We start from the raw sequence: 27,346 nt of genomic DNA, 5'->3' as shown, positions 1-27,346 counted from the left end.
GATGTTACACAACCCTCCTCTAGTCATCCTCTAAACCTCTCCCATCAATGTCCTCATCCTCTTTGTCCCGACACCTCCAGCCCTTGAAGGTGGTGAACCGGAAGCGCCCCTCGAGGGACGACTGGAAAAAATACAGCTCACCAGGAGATCACGAGGGGGACGGACCCTACCAGGACGTGGACCAAGACATCTGCATCAAGGTGAGAAAGATAAAAGGACAGTGTGTCATCCGGCACCAGATGTCACCTGGTCAGAAACAAGGTGAAATATTCCTCCAGGTTACATAAGTGTTGATGTGGTGGCCTTCACAATTCAGAACATTAAACTTGTATTGTAGGTCAGTCATTACGAATTACACTGACTTGAGTTAATGGGAGCAAATAAACGTTCTGTCTAGCTTTTGTTATGACCTTCAGAGATGTCTTTGCATGAGGGACAGAAATCAGTAAATTGTGTTTTGCGGTGATCCTGTAACACCCTCTGCTTGTTTTGAATAATCCAAAAGAAGATATCGATTGAAAGTGTCAAAGGGGAGCCTGAAAACGGAGACTGAGGAACAGAAAGTCAAAGTTGGTCAGAGTGTGTTAATAAATACACCGAGGGATGCTGTAAAAAAAACGAAAATAGTTATAGGTAAATTGGTTAATTAAGATTAATGAAAATGAATATGAACCAATTACTTTTTTTTCTGGCATTCAAAGACAGAAAATTAAAACCATGTATCATATTATAGTCCTGCAAATGACATTTACCTCTATGGCCTCACTCTGCATCATTTTGGATGGATGGCATGTTAACTGTTTATTTGCTGAGTTAATCTCAGCTTGACATCTGGATGACTCTGCGCTATGCTCTCCTCAGATAACTAGCGGTTATTTCACCTGGACCGATGGACCACCAACACTTTCTAATGTGGACATCAAGATTCCTTTTGGTGAGTGTCAGGCAGTGTGATGTACAATCTGCCTCCCTACTTGCTTCTGTATCCAGTTTCCTTCTGTTACTTAGCTGTTTACACTATTCCCTCTCAAACCTCTCAGGTAAACTGACTATGATTGTGGGCCAGGTGGGTTGTGGAAAGTCGTCCCTGTTGCTGGCAGCGCTGGGAGAAATGCAGAGAGTATCAGGAGCAGTCGCCTGGAACAGGTCGGTTACAAGTTCACTGTTCTCCGTCTGTGTCAATCAACTCGGACAATTCAGTTCAAAAGTTTCACTTTTAGGTTTGAACGATTGAGTTGAGTTGATTGGGGAAAACAACGTCCTTTGTGAAAATAATTGCGACCATCCCTGAAACATAAAGTTTCTAGAGGGTGCAGGACCATGGTGCTCGTCATTGTTTGTCCGAATTATCTGATATTTATTGTGATGAAGTGTCTCCTGTCCTGGGCCTGAATTAAATGAGGCTCTATGAAGGTTCTCCTTTAACAGGTAAAAACAGTAAATATACAACAGTCATCCCAGTATATCAACCACCTTCCCATAAATGTAATTACAAAGCAATAACATACATGTGCCCTCAGGGAAATCCATGAAATGTATGTTGCACAATTCTTGTAATGAAATTCAATCCTGGTGAACGGTTCATTTTAGGAGAATTGCTTCTCATAGAGACCCGGACCACTCCGATCGATATCAAGTCAATGTTTTCTTCCTCATTCTCAGCCTGCGTGGAACTCTAACTCATACTGTTTTAACCTCTCTGGTCTGTCAGGGAGCTTTTACTCATGCTTTTCCTTGCAACAATAAATTCCAAGTCCGTGACAAGGCAATGCAATTAGCATCACAATCAGACCTCTTACTATGACATGGCAATAAAACACAAATGGATTTGTAGGTCAGTGAAATAGAGCTGATATTGCAGCTTTTATGGCTAATAGAGTAGAGGAACGTGAGGATCCTTTCATGCGCCACTGACCCACAATCAGTCAAATGCAGATGGGGAAACATCCCAACAGACTTGCTGTGGCTGCAGGCTAGAAACCCCTTTAAACAGACGACACCAACACACACCACACAAACTGTTAACCTTTCATGTCCTTTGAAAAAAATCTCTGAAAGTTTTGGAGTACATCTATCTCACATTTCTATGGAGGATGAATGCGCTCATTGTAAGGTACTTTGGAAAAAGGGCTCAATCAGTGTTTCCAGACCTTTTAAGCTATGACTCCCCCAAAGGAAATCTCTACTGGACCCCTTGTATCAGGCGAGAAATCAACCACTGAGTGTGGCGAGCAGTTTCATATATTTACATTATAATCTCAAAGGTCACTTCATTTTTTTCCGATTTTTTGCCCGTATCCAGCATATTTATTGAGCTCAGTTGTTAATGTGACACATGATAAGAAATGTTCATATGTGTGGACACTAATTGTCTACATTTCTCAGTAGCGTGTTGGTAGCGTTGCTGTTTTCTGAATCACATTTCTGTAGCTTCGCTCTTTTATTGATCCAATACTCGCATGAGCTACATTTTCTCAAGCATTTCTGAAGCTCAAGTGCAGCAGAGCTTTCACGCTGCAGTCTGAAAAAAAACAGGCTAAGGATCGGTAAGTGACGCCACAGTTACACACAGATGTGCATGTGTAGCTGACAGAGGCACGTGTGACGGTGACATCATGAACCAATCCTCGGGCTGATACCGACGCCTTTTTTTGTGATGCAGGGAATACATCGTGAGTTTACTTGATGGAAAGATGTTGGAGTTTGAGGACTGAGAGGAATTGATCCTGAGGCAGTCGCCCTGACTGTAACAGTTTCATTATGTTAATATATTTCAGTCTACACTGTACCTCACCTGCACCGGTAAAGTGCATGATTGGATGTTAGAATTCAGTGTGCATTGATAATTGAAAATAAATTGAATTTGGTTCAATGTAAAAAGAAAAAGAGAGCTTTGAGTTAAACTGCTTTTGCCATGTTGCCATAACTTAGCTTGGTAGCTTAGCTCACTACAATTTCCAAGTAGCTTGTCCCACTCAGGTGGTCACTGAACAAGGCCTAAAGCTAAAGAAATATTTAGCTTTACGGATATATGTTCCCAAAGTCAAGAATAAACCTCCATGCTCAAAGACGTGAATTTTTTAGCATTGATCTTGCTGCGGATTGTGGATAGCCAGTTTTAACAGAAGTAAACCCAGTGGATCTAAAAAAAGGAAGCAGAGCATGTTTGAAACAGCTCAGCTGAAACGGAATACTCATATCCCTCCCAATGCATTCTGGGAGTCATTAGCCTCTATCACCTGTTCCTGAGTATCTCGTCACCTCCCCAGGATAGTCCCACCATCAGTCTCCATTTGTCAACAGAGATCAGTTTCTCCTACTTCATTGTCACGGTGTCCCTGGCAGTCACACTAAGACTCACACAGATCCTCCTTCTGTCCAGATGCCAGGGCCGGGCTGGCACTCGCTCTGATGTTAGGTTGGATTGTACCCAGGGAGAAACTAAGGAGCTGTCATTTAGACTTCATCCTCCTGAAAGCATTCAGACAGATTAAGAGGAGTTTGTCCTTATGTTTCCACCATGTTTGTTGTTGTTATTGTGCATTTAAATCAGGAACATTTGTGGATGCAACGTAATATCTGGGAGGGTAATGGTCTGCGTGCATGCGACAGATTCAGCACAGTGAAGTAATTCAACTGGAGCCCAAAAACTCAACACTGATATTTTAGGGAAAAACGAAAAACGGAAATAAATGAATACTAAAAAGTCAGTTTTTTTTAATTGTATAACAAAAACAATTATGCATATATATATATATATATATAAAATATAAATATGTGTAATACAATAAATAAATGAAAATATGTACAGCTAAATGCAAAAATGTGCATTATGTTTTAACATGTTACACACGTTTTTTGCCAACATCATTCACTTCAGTGTCTTTATCTTACAGTCAGTAGTGTGTGTGTGTGTGTGTGTGTGTGTGTGTGTACTGTATGTGTACACTTTGAGGCATTCGATTCTAAAAATAAAGAGTTCCTGTGAGTTTCAATGCCTTTTTTAATTACATAACCAGACTTCATAAATATTCCCTGCTGGCATATGGAGGTTTACATTGTATTTTCACAACTTTTAATGTGGAAGAAATGCAGAATTGTTAGACACACTTCCATTTATATATTTCCTTCCTATATTTTCTGCAGCCTGCCAATGAAGTCTGAGGGAGATGAAAGGTAAGTCGGAGAAAAATGGAAAAAAGCATCCAAATCTTAATATAAATCAGTGCCATCATGCTTTTTTTAGATTTCAAAAAGATGTTCATTTCAATCCTGAATGAACATCTGAGGGCAGAAGTGAATCAAATACATTATAAAATATTGGCAGCCTGGGATGAGCAAAAGTCCTCTCTCTTGTCTGAAGAATTGTCTGGTGAATAACCGTAGAGAACAACACTATGTTTGTTTGTATAGTGTGGGCACAGTGAATCAAAACGATTTCAGTGTGCAATGTGAACAAAATACTCTCAGATTTATTTTTTCTTACAGTTTTTTACGATTGCTCAATTGCTTTTGCTCAAATGAACATCATGGTAAAAGATGGCCTCAGCATTCCCTTTAATTATAAACCACATGGTTCAAGTGCCAGTAACTAAACAAAATGTCAGATCAGTGTTTCTGGTTAAAGTCTGCAAGTTTCTAAAAAACAGCAAATACATTCATACATTTTTTGAAGTTGAATGTATGCTCATATCATTCAACACTCTGCCTTTGCAGTTATACCGCAGCTATCAGAGAGAGACTGAGACTAGAGGAACTAGAGGACTAGAGACTAGAGGAACAGGATACCAGCGAATCGCCAGCCACAGACCCCGTGTTGACGCACTAATCTCAGCCTGAGGAATCAGATCCTCTGAGAACTGAATGCGTCAGACTCCGAACGCATTTATGCTTCTTTGCATATCAGCAAATTACAGGAAGAAATATTGGAAGGGCATTATTTTTAGGGAGGATGAGATCACAGCTAATGATAGATGTGTTCATATAGGGCAGCTTGTGTTTGCTGCTGAGCAAATACATGATTGCCGTAGTGAGGGAAGAGTATATGGGGTAGTGTGTGTGCGTTTGTTATCTGTTAATCATTTCATGACAAAGGGGGAGTCAATAATCTGTTTCTCAGAGGGAACTTTGCTTATTTAATGTCTTGTGTGTGTGTGTGTGTGTGTGTGTGTGTGTGTGTGTGTGTGTGTGTGTGTGTGTGTGTGTGTGTGTGTGTGTGTGTGTGTGTGTGTGTGTGTGTGTGTGTGTGTGTGTTGATATTTTCTCTGCAGTTCCACTGACAGAGATGCAGCAGATGACGGAGAAATCAGGTGAGTTCAGACAACAGTATGCTACACACCAGCCATGGAGACCCATCACCATTATCAGCAGAGCAGAACAGCAATCCTCATGCTCTGACGATAACAGAGAAGAATGATTGCCTCTGCATATTTACCCTACCGACCCTCAGCTGCATATGTTGACATCACAAACACACCACAGCCTTACATCATCTCAGCATCAGTTATTTATGGACCCGAGTTGTTATTATGCCGCTACAGCTTCTGAGGCTGAGGAGACCCTGTGGTCCAGAGATTAAACAGTTTAATAGCCATTGCATGAAACAAAAAACTGATTAAGAAGTACAATTTGAACATAAAGAACAGAGTATTTATCGTTCGACACTTTTGCATGTGTTTCAAAACCTCTGGTAGGAAGAGAGGTGCTGTGGCCTACGCGTCCCAGAAGCCCTGGCTGTTGAATGCGACACTGTTGGAGAACATCACCTTTGAGATGCCCATGATCACAACGAGGTAAGACCTCATACCAAGGACCTCATACCAAACCAGTGGCTGAGCTTCTCCACCGCCGCTGCTGTACGTTGATGAGAATGTGTTGCACATTTCAAGTCATGGAAACAGATGTGACTTCACCAAAGGTTTTTTGGGGGCATTTAATGATTTTATGAGAGAGTCAACAGTAAAGAGATGACAAGAAATTAGAGGAGAGAGTTGGGGAAACAAGAAGAGACCACGCCACGGCCGTATGTGCTCGACTTTCACCCCATCGAACAAAGCTGCCGACAATGCCACGCTGCGTGTCGAGTGTGCTCGGACCACAGTAGGAGGGTCTCTTACCCACGGAGTCCAGTTGAGGGCAGAGCTTGTGTGAGTTAGAACAGTATTCATCCCCGGCAGATCCAAATAGGATCTCTGTAAACCCAGAGGCCACCAGGGCACAACAACCAGAAAAACATTAAATTCATCACACACAAATGAGAGGAAGGGCAGAAAGATGAGCAAACAGAGGGACAGAGTTATTTGCAGACTGTTGTATTCGACTGCATTCGTTTTGGCCGGTTGTACCTGATGAACCGGCAACTTGAGTGGAGCAGTTTGTTGATTTGTCAACATCCTGTTTCAATGCAAACTCTTGTTTTGATCGTTTTAGTTCCTCTTGAATCATTAGTTTGTGGATGTGCTCCAGAGTGAACCACTTTGACATTCAGAGCTGTTAGTTATAACTTATAATAGAGTAATTAACGTGTTGTCAGATCAAGCTGTTAAGCCAAAATAGAGCCAATAACCTTCCCGCTCCCTGAGGCCACTGTGGTAAATTGGACGTGTTGATGCCTGATTAAGTCAACACTTTGTGTCCAGTGAAAAAGAAAACACAGTGTGCCTTCCCAAATAACCTGTTTTGACACTGAGAGAACCCGAGGCAGGATTTGTCTCGACTAAAGTTGTCTTTTCATTGAGTAGAGTTTCTCTAGTTTCAGTCACTCCTGGCTCAATAACATATGCTGTTTTCGCCTGCGTCAGCACAATCACAAACACACAAGTTCTCTTTTAATGACTTCGAGTCAAACACAATTATTCACGCTCACAATTTTCAACCTCACAACAAATGGTCTCTCTGAAAGGTCAGTTGCTTGGATCTATGTTTGTGGCCGGCTCTCTTTGAGTCTAATGGACTGTTTTCATCAAATAGATCTAATGGACCGCTTTGGTTTGTTACTGTGGAGATGTTTGCCCAACCTGTGCTGCCTCTCCCCGCTGTCTCCTTTATCTTTCTCTTCACACATCTCTTTCTCACTGTTCGCCCCCGTTACCTTCCTGCTGTGACTTCATTCAATGGTAAGATCCATCAGGTGTTTGAAAACAAAGATGCTGGGGGCTCAACACCTTATTTTACAGCAACTATTTCGACATGAAATAGTAGTGTCGACACAGTTGTTACCAAGGATACTAAGCTTCTGTTCCATTCAGGTCAAACAGAGTCAGGGTGCAGCTGTTGTGCATGATGACTCACTGGAGGTCTGCTCAACCATATGGAACAGAAACCATGTTGGCTGCAGTGATACTCAAGCACAAATAACACAGTTATTTCAAACTTTTAAAGTTGATGATCAATATTTTGACTGCACCTGCCGTGATGCATCATTTCTGTCTCGGGATGGGAGGTACAACTCTGCCTCTATGTGTGACCATGTGCATAGCTTGGCTTTTCTACAGCCTTTTAACATTACACTTTACTTGTAGCCAATTAGCTAAATAGTCCATTTGTTGCATGCAAACACTTTAAACTAAGATGCTGCTAAACATCCACATGTCAGTATTGTCACTGTGAGCATGCCCGTATGCTTATGTTATTTAGATAGAAGTGCAGACTCACAGAGATGCCAGCATGGCTCTTAGTCTTAACATGGTATTTGACACGTTACTTGTCCTTTTACAGTGCAGAGTTTTGCCTTGAGGTGTGTCTTACAATGTCCTGTTCAAAAGACGTTCAGTACTGTCAGCTCAGACACTGTGCTGCAAGAGATGTGACTGGTGCATGGATCGTTGTGATTTGTTAAATTCAGACTCACATTATCCAGCTGATGCGGGCACATCTCATCAATTAATATTCGTCAACCTATTCTGGCCCGTGACCACAATCACAATGTTCTCAATCACAATGTTCTCAAAGCTCCAGCAATTACAGGACTGTCAAGCTGTCGTGTACAGCTGAGGGTGGCTTTGTGTCTACTGCAGTTTCAAGACCAAATGGATGATACAGAGATGGCGATACATTTTAATGACCAGCATGCGATTCATGAGAATCAGAACATGAAAGAATGACTGATGCGACAATGAATTTTGATCCCAGTGTGTCTCTGTGCTCTCTGAATCTGATCGAGTGCTCAGGGCAAAATCTTTGACCTTAAACCACAGGGGCTGCTGAAACGTGCTTCTTCTTTTAGTTTTTCTTGTTCGTGGCTCAGTCCCGACTTGCGTGATGCAAGATATGTATCATTGAAATTGATTTACTGTCTAGAGGTTGATAATGATCCGGCCCATGGCTTCCTTCTGGCCGGTATTAGCGGCTGCTCTCTGTCCTCATTTGGATTCTCTCTCTGTTCCGGTCTGCCAGGTACAACGCTGTCATAGAAGCCTGCTCTCTTCAGCCTGACATCGACATCCTTCCAGAGGGGGACCAGACAGAGATCGGTGAGCGGGTCAGTAAAGTTAATGATTTTCTTTTCTTCCTCTGTGGTCTTTTTATTTTACAGATCTAAACAAAGAAACAAAAAAAATCCAGACCTGTCCGTAGCTCCCACTGTGGCTCCCTGTACTGCAGAATCATTTGTCATCACTACTGTGCAACCAGGATCTGCTGTATGTGTGTAGGGAGCTGGACTGACCGTGTTCAGCCAAAGCACTGTCATGTTGGATTCCGTCATGCACCAGTAATGCGGGAAATAAGCCGTGATCTCCTTTGTTACTCTGGAGGCAACCGCCACACACATTCATGGATGTAATCATGTTGTTCAATCCTCTTTGCTGTAAAACTTGTAATAAAGTTTTCTGCCCTCTGGTGCAGGGTATCATCCTGTCAGGGGGACAGAAACAGCGCATCAGCGTAGCTAGAGCCTTGTACCAACAGACCAACGTGGTGTTTCTGGTGAGTCTTTGTCTTCACACACGCATCGTCGATCAAAAGAATGATTTCAGTTGTTGGATTGCACTTAACTGACCTTGTTAGTAGACAGTCTATCGGTATTCACAGTGAAACATTGTGGAGCTTTACCTGAAGACTCAGATGTGATACTATGTCTGATGCCTTCCTGCGTGACAAAAATAGCAACACGCTCTCTTATGGTGCGTTCACACCAAACGTTTGGTGTGAACGCGGCAGTAAGCTCAGCTGCAGGGCGGAGAAGCTCAAAGCAACTTTCAACTGACAGTTGAAAATGTCAGCTCCCGATGAATTTCACTGCCTCTCAGATTTTAATAATCACTTTGTATTACGTGTTTGTAGTTACGGCTTCATTATCAATCGATCTGCAGATAGATTTCTCGCTAAAGAAAGGCCACATGTGATGTTGTCAATTTTCTTGTTTTTTCTGACTTAATTCTAAAGTCGTAAGATTCTCAATTTACTGTCATATATGACAAAGAAAGACGACAAATACTCATATTTAAAAAAAACTGGGACCAGTGAATTTCGGGTAAAGTAATTTATTTCTGTGCATTAGTCAGACCACTGTCAGTCAAATCTAATCAAACCACACATACACACAGTGCACAAGTAAATAATCCGAGTTCTTCAAATAAATAAATATATTAAAATAAACTCCTAATAAATAGAAGCTTTCCAAACTTCAACTTTGATACTTACTTGAAAAATACTTATTCTTACCCAGTACCTATTCAATGTATAATTGTCTGTTTCTGCATTTTTTTTAGGATGACCCATTCTCTGCCTTAGACATCCATCTGAGTGACCATCTGATGCAGGACGGCATCCTCAAGCTCCTGAGAGAGGAGAAGAGGACGGTGGTGTTGGTCACACACAAACTGCAGTATCTACCCCACGCAGACTGGGTAAGACCCGTGTGTGTGTGTGTGTGTGTGTGTGTGTGTGGGTGTGTGTGTGTGTGAAACAGAGATATTTGCAGCTATTATCTTAACTAACTGAATAAACGGTATAGTTACAGACCCTTTTACTCTGTAATAAATAAACAAAATGATAAGATTGTCCATTTAGGATTCTGTTACATTATTCAGGATGTAAACATGACATTTGGGATGCAGACAGTTTATCTCAGAAAGATTCCAGAGCGCATTAAGATTGATTTCCAGTGTCGGCTAATACTAAAGATTGCATTTCCTCTTCTGTCTCTGTTGTGTATCTGTTTGAATAGATCATTGCCATGAAAGATGGCACTATCCAGACTGAAGGGACTCTGAAAAACATCCAGAAGTCTGAGCCTGAACTCTTTGAACATTGGAAAACCCTGATGCACAGACAGGACCAGGATTTTGAGACGGTAATTACTTACTAGACATTTGAAGTGCGGATGAATCTTTAATGACTCTGAATCTTTGCTTTGCCTAGATTTGACAATTTTAAGAGTCAGGAGAGTTGCATACAACCCAGTGCTCCTTAGAATGACAGTTTGAATATCTGGATGTTTGCTTAATGTCTCACCAGATTGTCGTCTTTAGTATTGTGGGGAGAATCACAAGCTTTTCTTTATGTCTCCTCTAGGAGACGGAGGCAGCGAGTATGACAGATCTGGAGAGGAAAAACCTTCGCAGGGCCATGTACTCCAGAGACGCCGCCAGGACTGAAGAGGACGAGGAAGGTGAGAGGTCACAGGAAACAACAGCTTGATTTCATGTTTGTATGACTGCAGTCAGTCCTTTACTGATTTCAGTCTGATTTTAATGAATGCGTGTGTGTATACTGACAATAATAGTGAAGGCGGAGTATCATTTCCTTATCCTTGCTGAGGAGCAGCACCTCTTACGTTAAAGTTGAAGCTGAACAGCTTATTTTTAATGTAACACCTGCTGCAATCATTTTCATGATTCCAAATTCCTTGTATACCATTCCCGTCCTTTGAGCTCTATTTATTATATCCTGTCTATGAAAAAGAAAACATGACGTGGGTGTCAAATGCTCCAGACCTTCTTCCAGGTCTGGTGTTTTATGACTTGGCTTCTCTTTAGACTTTCAGCAGCAACCAGATATGACACCGCCTTCTCTCTTGCCGCCTCCTGATGTGGCTAAACACTGAATCTGATCCTTTATCTGTATGTGTCTCTGCTGTTGAATGTGCAGCTGTAGCGGAAGGTGCTAAGGTGCAGTGGCTGTACTCTTTATCTGTATTCTGTGTTGTCTCCCGGGCGCTGGTGGCACCCCTGAGTGGACTTGTGCGATGGCTCCAGCATCAAGTGCTGCTCTCATGTTCGATCGAGCAGGTGTGGCCAGAAAGCATGGACTGAAAAAAAAGTCTGTGGCATTGTGACGCTGCAAGCAACCCGCAGCTGTGTCAGCTTCTCCCACCATCTCAGAATCTCATCATGCATCATTTTCTTTGTCGCTAAACATTTGTCACTCCTGCTCCACAAAACCTACTTAATGCCAGCATGATTGTACAGTAGATGATGGTAGCTATTGCCTGTTCAGCCCTGCTAGTCATCCTCTCCCTTTCTTTTCCTCCTCAAATCTCCTGCCAACCTGCAGCCTCATGCTCCAAAGCTTGCTGCATGATGTGATATAATATATATTTACATCAGGGGTGGGGAGGAGGCTGGAGGTCGTTAACAAGCTCCTCAACCCCAGTCAGTGAGTCATGGCTGCTCCGTTGCCTCTAAAAAACGTGCCTTTCATGTGAATGAGCATTTGCTCGGTGTTTAAGAATGTGAATATAGATGCTGTCGCCTTTTGATTAGTTTCTCTGTGGTTGCTCCTCTCATTTGGCCCTCTTTCCCTTTTCTTCTCTTCTTGTCCTGTTTGGTAGATGTTCTTCAAAAAATTCTGAGAAATGTGTGAAAGAAAAAGATAGACGGAGAGAGAGTCAAAGCAGAGGAGACCACAGTTAAATACAGAAATAGTCCTTTATGTATCGCGCACGTAACACACATTCATGTGTTATAAAATGCAATCATTTCTCACTTTCAAAAAAAGACGATTGAACATTTTAACTCGTCTCTGTTTTAATCCCAGAGGAATCTATTGAGAGTGACGATGACGACAGCATGTCGCAGGTCATGCGTCAGCGTGCCACCATCTCCTGGAGCTCCTGTGGCGCCTACCTGTCCTCCGCCGGGGTCCTCCTGCTCACCCTGCTCCTCCTGTCTCAGCTCCTCAAACACTCCCTCATGGTCGCCATCGACTACTGGCTGGCACACTGGACGTCAAACGTCATCAAGGCCAAGATCAAAGCAACACCTCGTAACTGTACCGTGGTTCAGGTGAGCGGCTCACTGGATCATTTCTGTTTCTGTCGAGGTGATTTGTTGTTATCTCGCCAAAATGCTCTTTGCTTTTGTGTTGATCAGCAGCCTTAAGTCAAGACGTCTTTTCCCGCTTGTCACTGTCTTTAAGGGGACATATTTCGTTGTTATCGTTTTATTTATTTTTCCCTCAAAAAAGCCACACATTCTCTAGTGTAGCTTCTCAATGAGGATGTACTGCTTTTCCAATCATATCTTTAATCTTTGCATTTTTTTTGTGAAATATTGTATAGTTTTGGATCTTTGGGCCTTGAAAATGTATTAAAATTAGATGATTTGAGGAGGTCAAAACTTGTGGTTTATAGACTTCTGACACTTCTATTTTGAAGAGATCATGAGTAAAATAGGAGGTGAAACATTGACATGTGATAGTATCACTGGATATCTTTAGCTTTTTGACTGTTGGTCGCACAAATCAATCAATTTGATCATTGTGGGCTTCAGAAAATTGTTACGGAAAGACGATAATCTGCACTTTAATGAAAATAATGGTTACGGAGCTATTTTTTTTAGACAATGCTGGAGTGAAATGACATAACAATTTTCACACAAATTCTCCTGTGAATCTCAGTTGAGCAGCACTGACCTAAAACACAAACACAGACACTGCCAGCTCCAGATGGAGCGTTCGCTAACGCACCCTGAAGCAACTGCAGCTCAGACTCATCTGCATGTTAGAGAAACAACAACAACGCATTGATGAAGGCTCAGAGACAGTTCAGCTGGGAAATGTAAACACGCAGAGCTTTGTTTCATGTAGATTGGTCGAAATACCTGCACATGTCATATACATAAATTATCTCTGAGGCTTTTAGTCACCACTGATATGACCTGGAATAAAACCGTATCTTAATTTAGAAACAACAGAATGAAGTGTGCGTGTAGGCGAAAGTCTTTCACCTACACGCGACCTCTTGTCTTCCCCAATATAGTCTCTAACACTCGCACTCACACAGAAAACACATTCAGAGAAAGCAGAGAGCAGCACACACCTCGCTCAGATACACAATATCAGTACCGGTGAAGGTTAAGCTGCTTCGTTCACACGTCGGGATCACACCAGCTGTTAGCAGGTCATCATGTTCCAGGACCAGCAGCTCCATTTTAAACAGTTATATACGTGTCTGTGTGTCCGTCCGTCCCGTGAATTGCAACGCTAAGTCACATTTCACACAGTCATGCAAAGGCTAAAGTCAACTGGCATTTGGGGAGTTTGAAGTGCACTGTGTCCTCCTGTCATATATAAACAGAACAGTCGTTGCCAGCTTTATCTAATCTGCAGTGCGCTGTAGACAAATCCATGAGGGGACACTCAGAAGTCCTGTTCTACTATCAAATACAAACTCTGGCACATCACTGACACTGCATGTAACAGGTTGCTGCCTGACAGCACAGAGAGGAGGAGAGTTATTGCTGAAGTCTACAACATACATTTTTCAAGTAGATTAATCACGAGTGCTGGCTTCTGTCACATTAGCCTCAGAGTTTAATTATGTTTAAAATTGCTCTCTCACTTTATCAGACACACACACACACACACAGTTGCGATCGTGTCTTTGATAATCTCGTCCCTCTCTCTCTCTGTAGGATTGTCACTCGTGGTATCTGTCAGTGTTCAGCGTGCTGTGCTGCCTGGGCATCGTCCTGTGTCTGGCCACCTCCGTGGCTCTGGAGTGGACCGGCCTCAAAGTGGCCAAAGAGCTGCACCACGACTTGCTCAACAAGATCATCCTGGCCCCCATGAGGTTCGACGCTCAGTGTGTGTGTGTGTGTGTGTGTGTGTGTGTGTGTGTGTGTGTGTGTGTGTGTGTGTGTGTGTGTGTGTGATGAGATGTGAGCTCGCTGATACTGTGTGTTTGCTGAAACAGATCATTTAAACAGAGAAACACCGTTAAAAGCATCTTGTTTCGCCCCATTACTCAGAGTTACAGAGCACCATCTGCTTGCCTTACACACAACCTAGGAGACATTGCTTACATAAGACGCTCACGGGCACATAACACACCTGCATGTACTGTATATGCACTCACATACACAGTTAAATAAACCGATGCATTTCACATAAAGTAATTCATTCAACCAGCTGACTGCACAGCACGTCTGAGCAGATGCATGTCGAGTATTTTTGTCTCATTGTGGACATGTGGAAATCTATGAAATATAATGATAGTCTCTAAGGCTGATAGGAATGTATGTAATCTGGGAAAATAAAACCATTTTCAAATTAAATTATTAAAATAAAGGGTAAAGGATAAAGGGTTAATTAAACGTTTTTATCCATCCAGGCTGTTTGAGACGACTCCGCTCGGCAGCATTCTCAACAGGTTTTCCACAGACACAAACACAATTGACCAGCACATCCCCACTACCCTGGAGTGTCTCTCCCGCTCCACCATGCTGTGTATGTCCGCTCTGGGCGTCATCTCCTACGTGACCCCCGTCTTTCTCATCGCCCTCCTTCCGCTGGCCGTCACCTGCTACTTCATCCAGAAATACTTCCGGGTGGCCTCCAGGTGAGTGGGACGGGACGGAGGGACGGACATCACTGACTTGTTCTTCACTGTATATTTTTCATTTCATTCCTTTACATTCTACAATTACACACACATAACACAGGTTTTAAAGGCTCATTCTGATATTTCTTTTACCCATAAGGAACATACTTGTTGGTGAATACAATTTGATTCATTTTGTCAAAGCAGGATGTGAGATTTGTCGTTTTGACTCTGTTTTCACAAGTGCTCTGGTGCTTTCCTCGCCACTCCAACCTTACAACCTTTGATGTTATTTGAACTTTGCTTCAGTTGATATTTCCCTCTCTACTGTGTCCTCTGTCTTCTGGTCAGGGACCTGCACCAGCTGGAGGACAGCACCCAACTCCCTCTTCTCTGCCACTTCTCTGAGACAGTGGAAGGTCTCACCACCATAAGGGCCCTCAGGTGATTATCAACAACAGGTTGAACTATCTTAACTGAATGAGCAACAGTATTATTGGACAACATTGTTTCAGAGGGATATGAATTTCAAAATGTGCTTGTTGTTCACTTGGATGTTGGAGCTTCACTATGCAGAATGATGTATGTGCAGAGCTCGAAGCTAAAAGTCTGTTTTCACATTCATCCGTTGAAGGGCCAACGTTCCTCTCTGCTCACCTTCAGTCTCAGTTAAACGCGTGCACTTACGAGAGGATTTAGTGACGTCACAACTAGTTTGGAAGCCAATCATGGTCCAAAATGCAACTTGATGCAACTTTTGTCTTTTAACATGTTCGGAGTTTGATAATGTTTAACATGTTTATATGTGAATATGTTGTCTGTACAGTCAGAAATACCTCATATTCTGACTGCAATTTACAAATGTTGTACCTGTGTCACCATTTAACTTCCTGTAATGATGATATGTGTCTTTCATTCAAAACACAAGTCCAGAAGTTAAATAATTCAGATAATTACATTGGTATTAGTTAATTGGTTATTGCTGACACTGAGCCAGTCAGGCAGATGGACTCTCAGGACACAAACAGAAATGAGACGTGTCTTTTTCCATCGACAGGTATGAGCCCAGGTTCAGACAGAGGTTACTGCAGTTCACAGACGCCAACAACATCGCTTCTCTCTTCCTCACAGCAGCCAACCGTTGGCTGGAGGTCCGAATGGTAATGATCTGTCCCCTGTTCAGTGCTCGAACATTCAGTGCAGTCCTGTCCGACAGCAGCTGCTGATCTTGCTGGCTCCCTCTGTTGGGATCCTGAAAAACTGAATTTTTCAGTGCTCGCTTTACTAAGATCACATTTCGTGTTCTTCATGTGATGGATCGACTGCATGCGGCTCGCAGCTCATTTGGCTTCTTGTGTTTCACAATTTGACAGACGAGATAACCGTCAGGTGTTCATAGATTCATGTGCAGGGATGCAAAAGAAAACAAACAGGGCTGTTCAGCAGCATGTCCGTCTTTTTTGTGTGTGTTGACAACAAACATTGATGGATCTGCTTTTTTTAATTCACCTTTTTGAATTATTCAGCGACGTATTATTGTGCTGCTGTGACGTTGACATGGTCTCTCTCTACAGGAGTATATTGGAGCCTGTGTTGTGTTGGTAGCAGCTGTAGCCTCCATCACAAACTCTCTCAACGACCAGCTGTGTCCCGGTCTGGTGGGGCTGGGGCTGACATATGCACTCATGGTGAGACTGTGTGGGTCTTTTATTTCTTCTTTACTGCAGTCTTTAAGGACATTACATTGTGCATATTCCAAATGATTACCAAACGTTTTACATTTGTTCTGCTCTTACGATATTTAATTATATTTCCATAGACCACTGCTGGACTATCTGACAAATGCATCTCAAAGCTAATGAAGTGTATGTAGTGATATTTAACCAACTCCTCAAAACTCCCCCTCCTCCTCCCCCTATGTATCAGGTATCCAACTACATGAACTGGATGGTGCGTAACCTGGCTGACATGGAAGTACAGCTTGGCTCAGTCAAGAGAATTAACGGCCTGCTCAAAACTGAACCGGAGAATTACGAGGGACTGCTCAGTGAGTGCAGCAACACACTCACAGTACCAGCTTAAATGAAACCTCCCTTCACCATTTCAACCGGTGCCCATTTGGGGTTTCTTGTCTGAGGTTTTTGGCTGCAGCAAGGCCAGGTGCATCAGGAGCGTGCCAAACGCACTTTCTGTCGTTTTGTGGCCAGGCTTACCTGTGGCGCACTTGGGCACGAGGTGGAATCAGTAAAAATGCATAATTATAGGTTGGCTGTGGGAGGCTTTGACAATCATAGCCAATCACATTTATTGGACTCAAACGTAGCTTAACCTTGTCATGTTATATGTCAAACATTGTCAACCCAAGGGGCATCATTGTGCTCAGGAGAAATGTATCGTCATCCCACTGCTTTTATATCCTAGTAATCTATCATACATGCATGTTTCATTTCAGCCAGAAGGGATTTTGGAAAACGGCATTGTTAATACATTGTTAATGAATTGAAACAGGATTAAAAATATAATAATCTGACTCCAGTGATCACACATTTAAAGATGACAGTTATAACCCATTGTATTAAGGTGTAAAAGAGGGGCAAGCTAAAATCCACTGATATTTCTGCGTCTGTCTCAGCTGAATCTCAGGTCCCTGACAGCTGGCCCAGAGAGGGAGAGATCAAGATCCAAAATCTGAGTGTCCGATACGACGCCACGCTGAAGCCAGTGCTCAAAAATGTCAACGCAAACATCCAACCTGGGCAGAAGGTGGCCAAACTGAGGAAACCATGTGAAACAAAAACAATAAATCAAAAGAGTGAATGTTGATGATAATGATGATTCAGACTTATTTGTTTTCAGGTGGGGATCTGTGGCAGGACAGGCAGCGGCAAATCCTCTTTCTCCTTGGCCTTCTTCCGCATGGTGGACATGTTTGAGGGTACAGCAAAACATCAACGCCAACATTGAACTCCTTGTAATGTGAAATGCAGTACATTAAAAGGACTATTTTAAAAAACTACGAGAAAGCATTTACATGCAACTCTAGCAAGACAAAACTGCACTCTGTGTCTATGTGTGATGTGTTTGTGTGCGGTTCATGATTTTTTTTCTTTCACAGGGAGGATTGTTATCGATGGCATTGACATTGCCAAGCTGCCTTTGCAGACGCTCAGGTCTCGCTTGTCCATAATCCTTCAAGACCCCTTCCTGTTCAGCGGCGCCATCCGGTAACATGAACTTCACTTCACAATTAATTTCACCAGGACGGCCTCTGTGACGGCTTGTCACAGAGGTTTATATTTGGTGATAATAGAGTTGTGACAATCTCCAGTGAGCCAACTGGCAAACTGTGACACACTTCAAAGACACTCATCTGAAGCACGAGTAGAGCTGAGGGCTTGTAGATCAGAGGACATTCCTCTGAAAACTTCACCGGTTATTTTTAGACTGTGTGATAACAGCAGCACAGCTGAGAGAGAGAGAGATGGAGAGTATGGACAGTGACCATAAAAGCTTTGTCATGTTGGAGGAGAACAGATGAGGATGCGTTTAAGGAAGCTACGTGATGCTGTCAGACTGTAGTTTTGGATATTTTAGTCAGTCGAATAACGTAAAAGTATGCTTTTGTGTAAAGTTCATTTACATGCTTGGTGTCTCGGCTCTCACCTCGTCACTCCCCGTAGTGTACACTTTAAGGGAGCGAGATTAAGGAGTGATGAGCCACTTCAAATAGATCGAGATCACAATGACATTGCCCCTTCTTTGATGTTAATGTCAGTGTTAAATGAAGGGAAGGGGTTTATTGAGGGTTTAGTTAAGGATATATTATGTAGCTAATTAAGATGCCAAAAGTGTATTAATACGTGTGTATGTGCCTGCATGTATGTAGGTTCAACCTGGACCCAGAGATGAAGGCTACAGATGAGATGCTCTGGGAAGCTCTGGAGATCGCTCAGCTGAAGCCGGTTGTTAAATCCCTCCCAGGAGGCCTTGGTGAGAAATATGTGATTGTTTAAATGTGTGTGTGTGTGTGTGTGTGTGTGTGTGTGTGTGTGTGTGTGTGTGTGAGCTAGTCTGTTCATCTTCCTGGGGTTTCTTCCTTTCTATCCAAACCAAGGGTCTGAGGGTCTGAGAATTGCTTTGAGACAAATTCGTGCCTTCCCCAGTTTCTTTTTACAAAGATCAGGCTGCTGTATCAGATAACACATGTATCAGATAACACATGAGCATGAATCTGTCTGAGCCGTATTACGTGTAGCCTCATCGTAACACAGAGACGTGAATGGAAAATCAATAAAATATTGATCTGTGCGAGTTAATGGCTAATTACATCTTTACATCTGTATACTTAATATGAATGGACCTAAATATGAAAACTAACAATATTCATGTATTTTATTTTATTCAGATGCTATGGTGACAGAGGGAGGAGAAAATTTCAGTCAGGGTCAGAGACAGCTGTTCTGTCTGGCCAGAGCCTTCGTCAGGAAGAGCAGCATCCTCATCATGGACGAAGCCACTGCGTCCATAGACATGGCAACGGTCAGTGTGTTTTGGGTTCAAGAGAGCACTGTGTGAGGTGGTAGAAAGGCATGGGCATTGTGTCTCTCAACTCATCATAAATTATTTTTTAAATGACATAATAATTTAGATTTAGTTGTTCTCTCTTGGTATATTTATTGAAAGACTTGTCATTGTGGAAGTGACAGCGATTCTTATTAGTTTTGGGTCAAGGGTTGCACCTTTAAGTGATGCTTTTTTTTTTTTTAAACAATAGGAGGATAAAAGGAAAGCCGGAGTGGAGGAGGTGTGCTTGACTCAGGGAGAACTAAATAAATGGAGGGAAAATACTCAGAGCCTGAGGGGAGTCAGTGTTTTTATTCTTCCAGAATGATCGGTCACAAAGAGCGACATTTCTAGCTTTCTATAACGCAGCAGCACTGCCCTCGAGGAAACACGGTGAAGCACTTAATCAGGGACACTGACATGAGGAACAAGAGAGGGGACAGTTTGAAAAATAAGCTTGAACAAGGTTGAACAGTATACGAAGGAACATGTTAACTGTTAAAATTGCTCTTTATTTGTTTACTTTGCGCTCCTCTCCGCTTGCCTCTGTCCTCACAGGAGAGCATCCTGCAGAAAGTGGTGATGACTGCATTTGCTGACCGAACAGTAGTTACTATAGCAGTGAGTATCTCCCCCACAGCATGCAGCGCTCCCATTTCCCCCAGAGAGCGCTGACCTTTGTCCTGCACTGCTGATGCAGTTGTTGTAAAGTGATACAAAGCAAACAGATGCTGAGTGGACAAAACAACTATTTCAAACTGTTTCTGCGTGATTATGCTGGAAATTAAAAAGGTAGGAGCAAAAAGGGAAAGTGGAAATCAGAGCAGAAAATTGTATCTCTGAATTCGTAAGGTTATCTCACGATAAAGTATACCGAAAAGATCATCAATGAATATTGAAATATCAGAACCCTCTTATTTCATCTCTCTTAACAGCCAGTTTCATTCGAGTTGTAATTTTGTGTGATAAAGCATTGATTATTGTTTCAAAAGACTCATTTTAGTGTCAATATAGTGACTGGTTTTCTTCCCCTCCGCTGCACAGCATCGCGTCCACACCATCCTGAATGCCGACCTAGTGATTGTGATGAAGCGGGGGATCATCCTGGAGTACGACAGGCCCCAGACCCTGCTGGACAAGGAGGACAGCGTCTTCACCTCCTTTGTGCGAGCAGACAAGTAGTACAAGAAGGAAGGAAGCATTAGAAGAAGACATTCAAAGTGCAATTGTCCCATGGAAGACATATTCCTTTTATTTTGTAATCGTGATGTACAATATTTGTACATAAAAAGTGAACTCTTTGTTAATAAAATGTAAATTATCATTAACATGTGTGGTTTTTTGTTGGGGTTGGTCAGGAAAAGGACTGGGATCATTTCCAACGTTTTTTTGTGCTTGTGTGAGTAAAACTGTATGAGTGTATGAGTATCTATACTCAGGGGTGTCACAGTGGGAAGAGCAGCTGCATCTGTCACAGCCAGGATGTGACATTAGAAAGTTATAGAGGAGCACAGCCGCCTGTAAAATAAAGTTTCCATCGGTGGAATGGAAAGGAGAAGGAGCCCAGCCGTTTTAAAACCCTGGATGTATGAAAAACATCCTGTCGGTGAACAGCCTATACTTTCTATTCATGTAAATTCAAAGTAAATTCCAAACAGCCTGAAGATGATTTACTGTAGAGTGCTCTATATTTAACCCATTATATATTCAGAGATGCCTGTGGCCTTTAATTAAGCTAAATGGGCCCACTCCAGCATTCTCGTTGAAAATCAAAGGAAGGGCACAACAGAGATGGTGGAGGGACGGAGTAGGCCTACCTTATCTCACGCAAATTATTGTGACGTTACCATGCTATTGTGAAGTTGCGGAGTCAGCACAGAGCCGAATGCGCCACTAAAGCCTGCCTTCTGATCAAAGGGATGATAAAACTCATAGAGGCCCATTATGCTCCAGCATCAACATTTGACATCTCGCTGAATTTCCACGGCGAGTGCACGCACACTGGGTCGATCCTCAATGGAACGCAGCGCTGTGGCGCATGCCCTGTATGTGGGTGGTGTGAGTGACAGCGACAGCTGCGGAGCTGGATGAGGAACTCCCCCTGGGACTCCGCGGTTGTGGAGCGCCTGATCTGGAGGCAACGTGAGGAGCGCACATACCTCCAGAAAACGGACAGCAAGACTCGACTGTGCTCGAAAGCTGAGGAGCTGTAAGAAAAGACACCGGGGAAGAGGAAAATAATTCATCTTTAGCAGGGCAGAGACGAATCACACAAAGCCAAAAGGCTGCGGGTCCATAGCATGGGAGCGCTATGTTGTCCAGGAAAGGACTCATTCCTGAGGATTACTTGCCGACACGTCTGGCTGAAGGTGTCCTGCAGCCAAAATTGTTTAAGGCCAAACCGGGGAAAGCACGGTTCGTCGCCAAGAACGGCACCTGCAATGTAGCGCACACCAACATCCGAGAACAGGGTCGATTCTTGCTGGACGTCTTCACCACTCTCGTGGATTTAAAATGGCTCCACACAATCATCATCTTCACCATGTCCTACCTGTGCAGCTGGCTCCTTTTCGGGATGATCTGGTGGCTCATTGCGTTTGCGCACGGCGACATGGACGAGAGAGGAGACGACTTTGTCCCGTGCGTAACGGGCATTCACTCCTTCGCCTCCGCGTTCCTCTTCTCAATAGAGGTCCAGGTGACCATCGGCTTCGGGGCCCGGATGATCACGGAGGAGTGCGTCTCCGCAATCATCTTCCTGATTGTGCAGAACATAGTCGGTCTGGTCATCAACGCCATCATGCTCGGCTGCATCTTCATGAAAACTGCGCAGGCCAATCGGCGCGCAGAGACGCTCATTTTCAGCAAGCACGCAGTCATCTCCGTCCGAAACAACAAGCTGTGCTTCATGATCCGCATCGGGGATCTGAGGAAAAGCATGATCATCAGCGCCACCGTGCGGTTGCAGGTGGTCAGGAGAAGCACCACCAACGAGGGCGAGGTGGTGCCTCTGGACCAGATCGACATCCACATTGATAACCCGGTGGGCACCAACGGCGTCTTCCTGGTGTCCCCCCTCATCATCTGTCATGTGATCGACAAGGACAGCCCTCTGTATGAGCTGTCCGCTTTTGACCTGCAGCACGAGGACATCGAGATGATCGTGGTGCTGGAGGGGGTGGTGGAGACCACGGGCATCACCACCCAGGCCAGGACCTCCTACGTGTCGGAGGAGATCCTGTGGGGGCAGCGCTTCGTGCCCACAGTCTCCGCGGAGGACGGCATGTACGCGGTGGACTACTCCAAGTTCGGTAACACTACGAAGGTCCCGACGCCGTGCTGCAGCGCCAAGAAAATGGATGAGGCAGGTGGCATCTCTCGGTTTAAACAAAACGAGGGCGTCACCTTGCGGGCGACTGTGAGAAGACGGCGGGGCTCGGTGGTCCGCAGGTCCAGGAAGGAGATGTAACTAGGACCGGTTCATGTAAACTATAACTGCCAGCATTTTATCTTCGGATTGATTATTTAAAATGGAGGATAGTTAAATGACAACGTGATGTTTATTTTATAATTAATGTATGTGTGTTATGGAATACCTCGAATCAATCATTCACATCAGATGCAGTCAGATGTGCGCACATCAAGAAGCTTTTCACTCATTGTCACAGAATTCACTGACAATGAACACAAAGTACAGTTTGGATGTGTTTGATCTTATTATTATTATCAAGAGTGCATATGCATGTAAGCAATAAAGGAGAATATTTCATGTAAAGTGTTTTGTGGCTGGAGAGACGAAATGATATGATTCTAAAGGGACACCTCAATGATTTAGCATTGTCCTTCCATAAAGTTAGGGATCTCACAAGCATGGCCGGACCAATACTGGAGGTTTGAGGTCAACATCAATATTTGTGAGTTTGTAAAAATCTAGTATTGATCCAGAAATTTTTGATAAGGATGACTGCAAATTGGTTATTTAAGAATTGAGAACAATGTCTTTCAGATGAATAGACTAGACCATGCTATGACTGGTTTGTGACATTGTTATGTCAACTAAACAAGTTTGAGGGTCAAACATAATTTCCTGGTGAATTTTCATGAACAAATTGATGTGTTATGAAGAGTCTGCATTCATGTAAACATCAAAATATAAGATTGGATAGAATATAATGCAGTAAGGCTCCCAGGCAGTCTGTATTGCTGTCAAATATTAATTCTCCTTTAGATCAACTTTTCTTTGTATAGTGTAAACTTGTCTTTACACTATACGATGACATTTTTATCATTGTTTTTATAACATACTATACATTACATTCCCCGTTTGGCATCTATAGGGATGCGGGGAGTAACGATGTTATTTTTCCCGGGGAAAGAGAGAGTGAGTATCCTGAAAAGGGTTTGTTTGACAAAGGAATATTTATTTGTAAAGAATAGCTAGCTGCTCACAAGGCAGAAAAAGAAAACAACTCTCTGATAACCAGAAAGCGACTTTATGGAACACAATGATCATCCGGGGTGATCCACTGATCCACAGCAACACACACGCAGCTCCAGCACGATGCATTTCCCAAGGGGTTGTCTGGAGTTCCTCTCCTTTTATTCACCGTAGCACTGATCAGTGATTGCGCCCAGCCACGTTCGATCCAGGAACTGGGCGGCACCCGAGAGGACACTGAGGCTAAGCAGAGGGAAAGCACAGGCAGAACACGGCACGTAACAATGAGTTTCTTTTAAAATTCCTCAGTGTATATATGTCTAAAAACGGATACAAAATGTCATAGGAGCTCCAGGCGCAGGTGCACGTGGATGAGTGTCTGAGAACTGGGATACTCTGACTCAGGGGCGCACATGCTCAGAAGGATGGAGTCTTTCGAAAATAATGTGAACTGTGATGCTGGAGAGACTCTTTATCAAATGTGAAATCACATATTGTAAATTTGCACAGACGCCATCACGGTCTTGGTTTCAGGTTATACGGTTATTGTGAAAACAGCTGTATACCTGGATTCATTTATTATGGGAAGTACACTCATCAGATGAAGGAATTATGTATTCATCAATGGCACTGTTAATCATATAAGAGACATAGTGGTTCTGTTTGTGATAACGGTTTTATACAAAATGTATGAAATATATTTGACACACCACATGAAACATCACACAGAGGAGGAACGATGGAGCTTTCATCCTATCTTTATCCAAGAGCGTGTTCTTTCAATATGAGAGCATCGCTCATTGAGCCCACGCTCAGATTTGGTACTGTCTTTAGCTTGATCCGGTAGACTAATTGAGTTTTTATTTTCTAGTTAGTGTTGGTTTTGTAGAGGGGGCCGGGGACACGCTCACCTGGAAGAAAATGTTGTACATTTTAAAGTTAAATGCTTCAGTTTGGTGCACTCTGAGACCAACATCAAGAACATGAACACAATTCAGGCTGAAAGTAACGCAGTTTAAACTGACAAATGCAGGAAGGACAGCTGGCAAGAAATCACTAACTGTGTCATTCTGTAAATTAACCCATTTATAATATCACTGCTTCATCTATAACGCGATATATCTGACTATAATAACACGTGTATTCACGTTCATGTTTTACTTTGATGTAAAGGAGGAGCACACACTAGGTCAGACAGAGATCCTAACAGCTACAGCTGAAAGAACAAGGCTAAAATATTGTCTGACACGCCATGAAAACACATCTGCAACACATTCATTCACCATAATACACACATGTACTTATAGTCAGATCTATCCTGCTCTAAATGAAGCAGTGATGTCATAAATCTGTTAATTTACTATTTCACACATGCAGTCTGAGATTTATTGCCAGCTGTCTTTTTTTTGCATTTGTGTTTAAACTGTGTGATTATGTAATATTCATTAACGGTCCATGTACCGAGCTCTGATTGGTCAGTGTGTATTTGAAGAAAATGAATTAAATCACACGTTGCTGAGGGAGCAGAGGGGCAGAAAACGATCAGAAGGCATTTCATTGGTGATATTTTGTCTTCAATAAATAAATGTTGGAAAACAATCACTTGAGTAGTCTCGTTCCATGACCCACAACTGTTCCATATGGACCAGATGGAAGGTAACTGAAGATGGAGTAATGATACACTATTTTATTAGTTTAAGGGCTTTTGTTACCCACCAAGTTGCAGCGGAACCGGATGTTCCTCGTAGAACCTGTCTGAATGGACTTTTATCTGTTCACCTTTTTTTCTGGATGGTTCTCCTCTGACTCATCTCCCGAGTCAAAACCACACCCACTAATGCATTGCTGGTGAAATCCAGGGAACTGCCATTACATGTGAGGAGAACTGAGTTAACACTATCACACTGGATTAGTATTCAGGGTGGGCTTAACGGAAATATAGCATCGACTGTCCTGTGCAATGGTTGGGAGTACTCGACATTCTCTGGTAAAAGCTTTGGATGGGACATCTTGGCAGGAAATTTTCAATAATGACAAGAAGGGTAGAAATTACAACAAAATTCAGACATCAGTCAGAGTGAGATGTGATGGAAGTAAAAGTAGAAAAGAAGATGTTACTTTCAGATTAAGGTTCGGACATACAGGACTCAATGACACGTTATACACATCATGAAAAAGACAGAGTGGGATAAATGTGAGATATGCAACTATAAAGAAACTGTTGAACATGTGCTGATAGAGTGGAAGAAGTTCAGGGTGGAAAGAGAGACTGAAGAACAGAGTGGTAGATACAGGAAGGGAGTGGAGCATCAAAGGACTGTTAGAGACAGGGGACAAACAAGTTCAGTTTAAAAGGGCTTTATTTAATATATGAATGGAACGGATTCAAAATCCAGAACATAACTTCTATATGAAGTTTATTTCTCATTTTATTTATAAATAACATTGTGTTTAAATGATAACTGTCATAAAGTCATGATGTTACACACTCCGGTCCAGTAGGTGGCGCCTTAAACATTGGTTTGTAGTCCGCCATTTAACTGGAAGAAGAAGAAGAAGAAGAAGAAGAAGAAGGAGACGGAAGAAGAAGAAGAAAGAGGAGAGGAAGAAGAAGAGGACTCATCTCCTGGCAGCCTATAAAGCTATTGAAGTTAGCTTAGCATGCTACCTGGAAACAGACGGACGGGGACGGAAGTGACCAACACAGCGCTAGTCAGAGCTTAATGAGAGTAAACGCCGTTTACTAAACGGTGTTTTTAACGGAGTTCGTCTGGAGGAAAGCTTTCTGTGTTTTAGTGAAAATGTCTAAACTAGAAATGCTGAGATCTTTACTCAACCAGCGACGAACTGCGGTTGATGAAGAGATATTTGGTCTGTTTGAAAGAACGATCGCAGAGTACGAGGAGGAACTCGCTCGTTCAAAAGAGGAGAATAAGCGACAACGGGAACTTCTGGACGCTGTTCTCAACCCGGAAGTCCGGATACAAAGAGCACGTGAGTTCACTTTATTTCTTCTCAGTTCTCAAACACTGTTCATGCTCCGGCTGATAACTTCTAATGTAGTTTGGAGTGAGACTCTGTTGCAATTCGTCGTTTTCGTCTTCTCCTGATTTAATACCTGCAAACGTGTCGCTTTTCTGTGAAATAAGCCGTTTTGAATCAAAATATATCAGTTTTTATTTTTTATTTTTGTCTACTGGCCAGCCAGCGTTTCTCAGATTGGAGTGAGACGAGGAGAAAATGTGATGTCGTGATCTTCGCAATAAAACATATTTGATGCGACGTGTCGCGTCTTGGCCAATCAGCGTTAAGATGTCTACACAGTCTTCATTTCCCTCCGTTGAAGTTCCGTTACCGTTCAGACTTGCTGTGTTACGTTAACGTCCACTGCATGCGGAACTTTGTCAACGGATAACGCTCATCATTATCAAGATTTAGGAGGAAAAAGCGTAACGTGACGAAACATGAAGCCCCCTCCGTGTTCTGGTTCAGTCCACGCGGTCACTCATTAACATTAAATTTAATGCACTTTTTTTTTTAACTCAAAGTAGAATGAGGCGATTGCGTGGTGATAATAACTT

The 27,346-nt window shown here is 42.8% G+C and overlaps 2 protein-coding genes across 3 annotated transcripts in view; both read left to right on the top strand.

Moving 5' to 3' along the window:
* abcc8 (ATP-binding cassette, sub-family C (CFTR/MRP), member 8) overlaps nt 1-20,509 on the top strand; it is a gene marked incomplete at its 3' end in the record, with an annotated part of 42,015 nt that extends 21,506 nt beyond the window's left edge. The window contains exons 15-39 of one of the 2 annotated variants that reach the window (XM_079277067.1): nt 81-200; nt 862-934; nt 1,041-1,146; nt 4,147-4,176; nt 5,271-5,309; nt 5,694-5,792; nt 8,395-8,479; nt 8,845-8,925; nt 9,711-9,848; nt 10,169-10,294; nt 10,516-10,612; nt 11,980-12,227; nt 13,857-14,014; nt 14,555-14,782; nt 15,116-15,208; nt 15,822-15,924; nt 16,339-16,452; nt 16,691-16,811; nt 17,397-17,527; nt 17,621-17,699; nt 17,880-17,988; nt 18,651-18,754; nt 19,170-19,303; nt 19,886-19,948; nt 20,372-20,509. In XM_079277067.1, coding sequence (XP_079133193.1) covers nt 81-200; nt 862-934; nt 1,041-1,146; nt 4,147-4,176; nt 5,271-5,309; nt 5,694-5,792; nt 8,395-8,479; nt 8,845-8,925; nt 9,711-9,848; nt 10,169-10,294; nt 10,516-10,612; nt 11,980-12,227; nt 13,857-14,014; nt 14,555-14,782; nt 15,116-15,208; nt 15,822-15,924; nt 16,339-16,452; nt 16,691-16,811; nt 17,397-17,527; nt 17,621-17,699; nt 17,880-17,988; nt 18,651-18,754; nt 19,170-19,303; nt 19,886-19,948; nt 20,372-20,509 — 2,817 coding nt within the window. Of the gene's footprint in view, nt 1-23; nt 201-861; nt 935-1,040; nt 1,147-4,146; nt 4,177-5,270; nt 5,310-5,693; nt 5,793-8,394; nt 8,480-8,844; nt 8,926-9,710; nt 9,849-10,168; nt 10,295-10,515; nt 10,613-11,979; nt 12,228-13,856; nt 14,015-14,554; nt 14,783-15,115; nt 15,209-15,821; nt 15,925-16,338; nt 16,453-16,690; nt 16,812-17,396; nt 17,528-17,620; nt 17,700-17,879; nt 17,989-18,650; nt 18,755-19,169; nt 19,304-19,885; nt 19,949-20,371 lie in introns of both variants that reach the window. The other variant, XM_079277066.1, reaches the window with a different exon arrangement.
* Nucleotides 20,510-21,454: 945 nt separating this feature from the next.
* On the top strand, nt 21,455-23,096 carry kcnj11 (potassium inwardly rectifying channel subfamily J member 11). The gene has a single exon (XM_079277087.1). It carries the CDS (start codon nt 21,639-21,641, stop codon nt 22,794-22,796), a length of 1,158 nt encoding a protein of 385 aa, XP_079133213.1. The 5' UTR covers nt 21,455-21,638; the 3' UTR covers nt 22,797-23,096.
* The last annotated feature ends 4,250 nt before the right edge of the window (nt 23,097-27,346 follow it).

This window comes from Melanostigma gelatinosum (genome assembly GCF_949748355.1).
Source record: "Melanostigma gelatinosum genome assembly, chromosome: 1".
In the NCBI taxonomy this organism is placed as follows: domain Eukaryota; kingdom Metazoa; phylum Chordata; class Actinopteri; order Perciformes; family Zoarcidae; genus Melanostigma; species Melanostigma gelatinosum.
The sequence above is the reverse complement of the archived record's forward strand: the minus strand, read 5'-3'. Positions and strand labels throughout refer to the sequence as shown.

Bases quoted from the DNA above. Each gene is read 5' to 3' on its own strand.
- kcnj11 (XM_079277087.1), top strand. From the start codon at position 21,639: ATGTTGTCCAGGAAAGGACTCATTCCTGAGGATTACTTGCCGACACGT.